The 9481-nt window shown below is 43.5% G+C and overlaps 1 protein-coding gene across 1 annotated transcript; it reads left to right on the top strand.

Annotated features, from left to right (window-relative positions):
- Window positions 1-4382: 4382 nt before the first annotated feature.
- Window positions 4383-5001, top strand: LOC118666130 (60S ribosomal protein L12-like). The gene has a single exon (XM_036327912.1). It carries the CDS (start codon window positions 4445-4447, stop codon window positions 4940-4942), a length of 498 nt encoding a protein of 165 aa, XP_036183805.1. The 5' UTR covers window positions 4383-4444; the 3' UTR covers window positions 4943-5001.
- The last annotated feature ends 4480 nt before the right edge of the window (window positions 5002-9481 follow it).

The following is a 9481-nucleotide window of genomic DNA, read 5'->3' as shown; positions in this document are numbered from 1 at the left end:
GCCTCTCCCTTAACTGTAACCTTTATTATTATTTTTATTAATTTCAGAGAGGAAGGGAGAGGGAGAGATAGAAACATCAATGATATGAAAGTATCATTGATCAGCTGCCACCTGCATGCCCTCACTAGGGATCGAGCTCACAACCTGGGAATGTGCCTTGACCAGGAATCGAACCATGACTTTCTGATTCACAGGTCAACCCTCAACCACTGAGTCATGCCGGCCAAGCATAACTGTAACCTTTAGCCAGTTTATCTATAACTAGTGGTCCGGTGCACAGATTCATGCACATTAAAAGGAAATTAATTAGAAGGTGGCTGGCAGGACGGGACTGGGCAAGAGGGGCCAGACACACCCTGGAGCCAACCTCCCAAGGTCCCTTCCCAGTCAGCTGCACCTGGGGCAGTGCCGGGGCTCAAAGGGCATCTGTGGAGTGAGCAGGGTCCCTCTGGCAGGTAAGGTCCCTTGGCCTGGCCTGCGGGGATCAGGCTGAAACCAGCTCTCCAACATTCCCCGAGGGGTCCCAGAGTGCAAGAGGGCACTCTGCAAATTTGCTGTCACTGGGCAGTTCCTGCATTGAGTGTCTGCCCCTTGATGGTCATTGCATGTCATAGCTACCAGCCGGCCAGTCACTTAGGCTTTTATATATACAGACTAGAGGCCCAGCACTCGAAATTGGCGCAAGACCCAGACCCCCCCTCCACCCCCACCCCCCTGTGCTGCGGGACCCCAGACTCCCTCCTGCTGCTGCCACAGGACCCCAGACTCCCTCCCACCACCACCACAGGACGCCAGAGTCCCGCTCACTGCAGACACCGCGGGACCCATCAATGCACTTCCTGGTGAGTCCCGTTGTTGGTCATTACGGCATTATGGCCACAGGCCTTTAATAATATAGATTACTGGTCAGCACAAGTGAGGTAATCAACCTGATAGGCCCCTTCTGTCCCCAAAAGGAGAGAGACCTTGCCTAAAACAATTCACTCTTTGCTAGAACAAAGTCCTTGCCCTGCCTTCTTTTGCCTATAGAAGTTTTCCATTTTGTACAGCTCCTTGGAGCTTCTTTCCATCTGCTACATGGAAGACTGCCCAATGCATGAGTCATTAAATAATACCAATTGCATCTTTAAATTTACTCAGTTGAATTGTATTTTAATAATATCTACATGTGAGAGCCATATAAATATAACTAGAGGCCCAGTGCACAAAAATTTGTGCACTGGCAGGGGGGGAGGGGGGGTCCCTCAGCCCGACCTGTGCCCTCTCACAGTCTGGGACCCCTCGGGTGATAACCACCTGCTGGCTTAGGCCTGCTCCCCGGGTGGCAGATGGCAGGCCCGGATCCCATGCTGGGTCACAGATGGCAGACCCAGATGGTGGCTGGGCATGCGGCGGCTCACGCTGTCCTGCCCCACCTGCAGTATGCAAATTTAACGGCCATCTTTGTTGGGTTAATTTGCATACTCTTCTGATTGGCTGGTGGGCATAGCAAAGGTACAGTCAATTAGCATCTTTGTCTTTTATTAGTGTAGATGCCCTCTTTTAAAAATTATTCTTTAATAAGGCATAAATTGAAAACAAAAAACTATCTCATTTCATTAAGTAAACATTGAACAAACGTATTCATAGTCACCATTCTTTTGTCTCATATCCACTTTTTTGCTTACATTTTAACCTTGTTCTTTGTCAACATCCAAAATATTTTGGACAACAAGCTAGGATCTGGGGTTTTGTAGCTGTGGCTGGCCCCTTGGCCCCTGGCACAGGCAGGGTTTGGCATGGTTCCAGGAGCCTTGGTGAAATCCCAGGACAGCTCTCCGCCCTTGTGAGGACCAGAGAGCAGGACCGTGCCACAGCCCTTAGGGGAGTCCAGGGCCAGCTAGTTGAGGATGAGGATCTTGTGTCTGGCCTTGAGGATTCGGCTCCAGCATGGCTGCTCACACCTTCAGTTTGGGCACCTCCTTGATGCACGTCATGGTTTATTGTCCCTACAACTACAGCGGTTTTGCCCTCCCCCACTCCACCCCACCCCACCCCACCCCCAGCCAGGAAGCATCATCTTTTGGATCATCAGGGAAAGGAATAGGGGCAGCCGGTAGGTGCCATTCCTGAACCTCTTCTATACGACTTGCAAGGTGAATTGGCTCGTCTGGCCCAAAACCTGTACAGTGTGACCAACAGCCTCAGATGGATGTCCTGGCTCGAGGGCTCCTAGCGCCAAACCTTTTGTCTTCGTTGTGGGGGTGTCCACTCCCATGATGGCGCCTCCTGCTCCATCTAACTTTTTGCTTTTGAGTTTCATTATGAACTTAAATAGTAAAAATAATCATTTGATTCTTGTGATTTTTCAAAATTTAGTCCGTGGGAACACCTTTAATGTGCTCCTTTTGCCCTGTCTGCACCAACTTTAGTGTATTTTTAAAGAATCCTCGTTTTCTGGCAATAGAAGGACATTTCCTACCCATTTAATTATTTTTCCCGCCGTCTCTAATCTTGGAAACTGCTACAGTCGGAGGAGTCCAGGCTCCTTCTAGTGGAGAAAAGCATCAAAGACCCGAATGTGAGCATTGAGAGTTTGTGGTGAGTGCGTGCCGCTTCTTGCTGGGGCAGAGCTGGGAAATACGCCTTTTGTAAGTCTTGAGTTTATACTGACTTTTCCAAGCCGACTGAGTTGCTATGTCCTACTTTTCTTAGGGGCTGGAGGTTTTCACTGACCTCTGAGACTTTCTACCATGCTTCTACTAAGGAAAAGATACTCATATGTAGAAAAACACAGACATAAATTTCCAGGTGCCAAGCAGGGTTTGAGAAAGGGCTGCAAAACAAAAATGGGTATTTTAATTCTAATTTATTTTCTTGCTTTAAACTCTTATGGATATTGATTGACATATAACCAGAAAAGGGAAGAGGATGGGAAACCACAAGGATTTGGGGAAATTGTTTTAAAGGCAGAAAGAGGACAAGATATGAACCAGGAGCAAGAAATCAAATATTCTGTCTCAGACAATCTCTATTCCTCTAAGGTTAAACAGGGTTCCCAAATGGATGTAGTAAAATATTCATTTTCGCCTCCTCCTGGGCAGTGATGGAGAAGTCAGTGTTCTCCAAGGACACTGTATCTGTGGCTTGTGATCCTCTTGAGCTTTCTCTAAAGCAGGAAATACACTTTTTCCCATTGTGGGGTTTTTCCTTTGCCTGTGACAATTAGGTATCACTTGATTCTAAGGAGTTCTCTTACTAGCTCATCCCCTTACTTGTTCCTCCCCTTAGCTGCAGTTTTCATCAGAGCAAATGGCATCCCGCCCCACCCAGAGGACAGGAACCCTGGCTAATGTCAGATTATTGGACCTAAGCATTACATACAGCCACTCGGAGGTGGAGGATCCAGCCTTCTCCGAGTGCCGTTGTGAGGCAGCCAGAGGGCGGAGAGAGAGCACGTTCTTGTCCCATGGATTTGTTACACCTTCGCACAGAGTTCATGTGAGCTGGGCCCAAACTCTCTCTAAAAATCTAGATTGTTTCTCAAGCAAAAATCCTACATAATAAAAGCATAGTATGCAAAATGTCCCCTTGACCAGGAGTTGTCCAGGAGTTTCACCAGGGGGCAGGGCCGGCCGGGGGAAGGGAGGGAGGCCCCAGCCAGCAGCTGGCAGCCGCTAGGGACCCTACCAGGGCACAAATTTCATGCGCTGGGCCTCTAGTAATCAAATAAACATTTAAACACCTCTCTCTCTCTCTCTCTCTCTCTCTCTCTCTCTCTCTCTCTCTCTCTCTCTCTCTTCTACACACACACACACACACACACACACACACACGTAAAATGCTGTTGTGTTACAAGATTCTTCCTAAGACTATATCACAGATTACCAGATAAAGAATATGATTTTTATCCACTTTGAGGGAATACTATAGAATCTGTCAACTGATGTTATTATATTTCAGTCTTGAAAACTGCTTTTTCCCTGCTTGTCTGAAGCAAGTAGCAGCTAATGCCAAGTGAGCACGTAGCAACAAGTGCTGTGTTCATGTCCGATCACTGAGAAGCTCATAGTGCCCCAAAGAAGAGGAGTTTTCCTTTAAAAATCATAAATGAACCAAATTTTGGGACATAGTTAAGTTACTATATCTGTTGAAGCATTTATAAGAGAGAGAAAAATTAGCAGGAGGATGAAGAAATGTGTATAAGATTTTCTTTTGCTTTTAAATCTATTTTATTGATTTCAGAGAGGAAGGGAGAGGGAGAGAGAGAGACAGAAACATTAATGATGAGAGAGAATCATCAATCTGCCACCTCTTGATGATTTTTCAATAAAAAAGAACCAAAAACAGTTTTTTCCTTAAAAAACAAACAAACAGCTTTCGGCTTTCGGCTCGGAGGAGGCTCAGGTGCAACTTTCTTCGGTCGTCCTGAATCCGGGTTCATCTGACACCAGCTGCCTCCGCCATGCCGCCGAAGTTCGACCCCAACGAAATCAAAGTCGTCTACCTGCGGTGCACCGGCGGGGAAGTGGGCGCCAGGTCTGCCCTGGCCCCCAAGATCGGCCACCTGGGCCTGTCTCCAAAAAAGGTTGGTGATGACATCGCCAAAGCAACCGGTGACTGGAAGGGTCTGAGGATTACAGTGAAACTGACCATTCAGAACAGACAGGCCCAGATCGAAGTAGTGCCTTCTGCCTCTGCCCTGATCATCAAAGGCCTCAAAGAACCGCCAAGAGACAGAAAGAAGCAAAAAAACATTAAGCACAGTGGAAATATCACTTTTGATGAGATTGTCAGCATTGCCCGACAGATGCGTCACCGATCTTTAGCTAGAGAACTCTCTGGAACCATTAAAGAGATCTTGGGGACTGCTCAGTCTGTGGGGTGCAATGTTGATGGTCGCCACCCTCATGACATCATAGACGATATCAACAGTGGTGCAGTGGAATGTCCGGCTAGTTAAGAACTACAAAGGAAAATGTTTCAATTAAAGATCATTTGACAAGCAAAAAAAAAAAAAAACACACACATAAAAAACAAACAAACAAACAAAACATGCATGTGAGTTAACAGGATACCTGATTGCCTTGTTTTCTGAAATGATACTGACATTTGAACAGGCATTTCAGAAACCCCATGTATCCCATTTCATCACATTCCAGCACTAGGTAACGTTCATGGACAAACAGTATTTATAGTCTGGTGAAGTTTGTAATGCTTACTTCATTTACTGAATGTGCCATGTTGGGGTAAGAATTCCAAGATAAGGAGAACAAATAAATCCCTGCCATCCACAAGATTTCTCTTGGTCCTGGTTTTATAAACAATTCTCTGACTCTTGCATCCAGGAGAAGCAGCAGTGGCTGTGAAGGCAGCTAGAAAGGGGACCGTTTTTTTGTGGGGTTTTTTGTTGTGTCTTTTTGTTTGTTTGTTATTGTTGTTGTTTTGCCTAAATAGAAGTCCATGGGCAATTAGCTGGTAAACAAAAGAGGTTTCTGAGTAGCCAAAACAGATTTCACACAAAACTGAAAGTCATGGGCTACATCTCTAGGTATGCCTCCTAGAGCCTATTTATTCCTACTTTTTTTTTTTAATATATTTTTTATTGATTTTTTACAGAGAGGAAGGGAGAGCGATAGAGAGTTAGAAACATCGATGAGAGAGAAACACCCATTAGCTGCCTCCTGCACACTCCCCACTGGGGATGTGCCCGCAACCAAGGTACATGCCCTTGACCGGAATCGAACCCGGGACCCTTGAGTCTGTAGGCCAATGCTCTATCCACTGAGCCAAACTGGTTAGGGCTATTTATTCCTACTTTAAACACAATTCTAGCAATGGCGGTACAGGAAAGTACCTGCTCCCTTACAAAGATTAATGTTGGGAACTTTCAAAGTTAATACTGGAAGAAAGACTGAGTGGAACTTTGCAGTCCCGATTTACCCTCCTCCCATTCTAGTGGGTACGGCCACTTTGTTTTCAGAGTATATTTGACTAACAATCCCCAACTGATAAAAGGGAAAGTGGTGCTACTGCCCTGTGAAGTTAGAGGTTACCCTGAAGGCTTTGATAAGGTGTTATGATTTTACAGCCTTCAGAGAAATCAGACCCAAAGATGTTATGGTTTTATTGCTCTGTAGAATGTTCACCAGTTTTGTAGGGAAACAAAGAAGGAATAACAGAAATAGCGAATATAAGGAAGTTATAAATGTTTTAAAGTTTTTTCAGTAAAGGCCCTTGGACCCATTTTTTCTTACACAGAGCTTCAGTATTTTAGGATAGTGAGATGGTTATAGTGAGTTGTATTTAAAAGTCCAGGTCATGTCCTTCATGGTGGCAGTCAGCTGATGAGAGGCTGGGAAGGACAAGTCCAGAAAGCTGCTGCAAGAAAAAAAAGAAAGAAAGAAAGAAAGGAAGGAAGGAAGGAAGGAAGGAAGGAAGGAAGGAAGGAAGGAAGGAAGAAAGGAAGAAAGGAAGAAAGGAAGAAAGGAAAAGAAAAGAATTTTAAAAATCATATATAGAGATATATAGAGAGAGATATATAGATATATATATGTCTCACAACCTCAAAGGCATCAAAACTACAAAGAAAGCAATACCCTTGGGTGCATATAAGGATGGCTCCCTTCTTCTGTACACAGGTAGGAGCTAAGAAGAAAGTGACATAGGTCAAGTACCTGGGAACTTCTGTGTTTGAAGGGCAGGTAGGTATCTCAGATAATGTGTGGAACAGTACAGAGCTTTAAAGGCAAAATTCTTTTAAAAATATGTTTTTATTGATTTTAAAGAGAGGAGCATGGATGAGAAACATAGATCGGCTGCCTCCTGCAGGCCCCCAACAGGGGATTGAGCCTGCAACCTGCCAGCAACCTGGGCCTGTGCCCCAACCAGGAATCCAACTGGTGACCTCTTGGTGCACGGGATGATGCCTAACCTACTTAGCCACACTGGCCAGGGCTAAAGGCAAAATTCTTGGATAAAATTACTTGTTAAAATAATTTGTTTTGTCTGATTTTTTATTGAACACAGTGAGGGAACCAGAAATTACATAGTAAGACAAAAGATTTTTTTTTCCCTTAAATGCTTACACACACAGACACACACACACACACACACACACACAGACTTTCCCAACAGATTTTGAATGTTGGTACAGCAATAGTTGGGGATTGTGTTCAACCTATTTGGGGGATTTAGAAAATCATCGTTTGTAATTTTTCTGTGTGTGTTGTCTATTTTTAGAAATGCTTGTGGAGTGTGGGGAAAGGTATGTGGAAATGTAGAGGGAAATAGGATAGAAAATAAACCTAGAGAATCTGGGAAGAGTTACCTAGAAAGTCTGTGAGAAGGAAGTGGGGGGAGGCAAAATTCCACTGATTTTACAGGGTGGCTCTGATGTGAGTGTTTGTGGGATAGGGGGAGGGCAATGAGGAAGAACGAAGATAAATATAAGCTCAGGAGAATACATCTGTCCTTAAAAGGGTGGGACAGGCAGCAGATGGATATTCAAGATAAACTGGAGAAAGATGAAGCTCAGTGGGAAGGAATTCAGAAAGAGCATGTTCTTACGCCAGCCAACTTGACCTGAGTTCAGAGGCAGAACAAACGCCTTGGGCTGAAATCCTTTCATGGACGGATTCATTGTCATGTTGTCTTCTTAACTAAAACAGCATTTTAATTACAAGCTACGGTTACAGTGAATTAGTGTATGACCCACGGGCAAAGCAGTCAATTAAGCAATTATAAAAAATGTTCCATGGGTTTCCTCTGTGTTCCAAATAATTCCTTGAAGGTATTTGAAGTATTGTCTTTCATTCCGAGTCTTTTTCACAGAGCATCTATGTACATAATTCATCTTTTAAGCTGAGGATGTGACTAAATTATCATATTTTTTAAAATATAGTTTTATTGACTTGAGAGAAAAAGGGAGGGGAAGGGAGAGAGATAGAGATAGAGATAGAGATAGAGATAGAGAGAGAGAGAGAGAGAGAGAGAGAGAGAGAGAGAGAGAGAGAGAGAAACATGAATCACAGCACCCAACCAATTGAACTACACCAGCCAGGGCTAAATCATCATCTTTTTTCCCATTTAAGTCTCTCATGAGTATGGAAGACTAAGTATGTTTGGCATTTCAATTGGGAAAACACACACACACACACACACACACACACACACACACACACACTATATTTCCGGGCATGGCCACTTGACATATTGGTACATGGGCTGAAGACCACCACCTTGTCCCTTTCCATCACATTTCAAAGAATATTGACTCCTCATTATACTTTCAGTATCAGATTTTTCCCTTTGAGATTTAGACCAAAAGTGAATGGTTTTGAAAGACATTTTCTAGCCTTCTTGCCTAGATATGAATTGCTTTTGTAATATAATATTGGGAAAGTCAAGGCAATCTAATCATCCAGAAAACCTCAGACTTGAGATATGAACAAAAAACTTACTGCCTGGCAATGAAATTACTCAGTTAGGAGTTCAGAGCAAAGCCCCATTCTTCTAGCTTCTTCTCATGTTCAAGGTTGTTTTGTTTGTGTGTGTGTGTTTTTTGTCACGTCTAGGTAAGAAATGAGAATAGATATGTAGAAAACATGGGAAATAAGTTCCCACTCCTCCAGGAAAGGTATTTTTGCAGCAAATAAATCAATAACAACATACAAAACGTTTGATTACCTACTAAGTGCCAAACGCCATTCTAGGTGCTTTAATCCCCACAACAATCCTGGAAGGCATACATTATTTCTCCATTTCCTAGCTGAGGAACCTCAGGTTTTGAGAAGTTAAGTAACAAACACAGCATTTCACAGCTAGTGAGAAATGGAATCAGGGATCAAATCAAGTGGGTTAGATACTATTATGCTACTTTACCTCTTAAAAGTTAAAACAACAAAATAACTTTTTTTACAAAGTTTTGCCTAAGATCAGGGATGGTTTTGCAGAGCCTGAAGTTTTTATAAGTGGGAGGAGAGAGCTTTGAGAAAAAGAATACAAAAAATATCTACTTTTGCAAATGTTACAAAAAGATATGAGCTTATAAATACATTCTGAGGCTCCTCACTGGGTAGGGACCTCATAGAAAGCTCTCCTCTGCTAGGGGTCCAACATTTCGGGTAACTTTGCCAGGGTAAGAGAGTGAGAAAGGTGCTGATGTGATGCAACAGGATTTTTTCTTTATTTTTCAATTTCAGTTGACATTCAATATTATTTGGTATTGTTTCAGGTGCACAGCATAGTGGTTAGACAATTACATACTTTACAAAGTGTTCCCCCACCTGATATTTCTAGTACTCCCTGACTCCGTCCATAGTTATTACACTATTATTGACTATATTCCATGCTGTACTTTATATCCCCATGACGATTTTGTAACTACCAATTTATACTTCTCAGTCCCTTCACCTTTTTCACCTGGTCCCCCAACTCCCTTCCCTTCTGGCAACCATCAGTCTGTTCTCTGCGTCTATGAGTCACAACAGAACATTTGGAT

Source organism: Myotis myotis, unplaced genomic scaffold, assembly GCF_014108235.1.
Source record: "Myotis myotis isolate mMyoMyo1 unplaced genomic scaffold, mMyoMyo1.p scaffold_m19_p_11, whole genome shotgun sequence".
NCBI classification, from domain to species: Eukaryota; Metazoa; Chordata; class Mammalia; order Chiroptera; family Vespertilionidae; genus Myotis; species Myotis myotis.
Note: the sequence above shows the minus strand (reverse complement) of the source record. Positions and strands in the feature narration are given on the sequence as shown.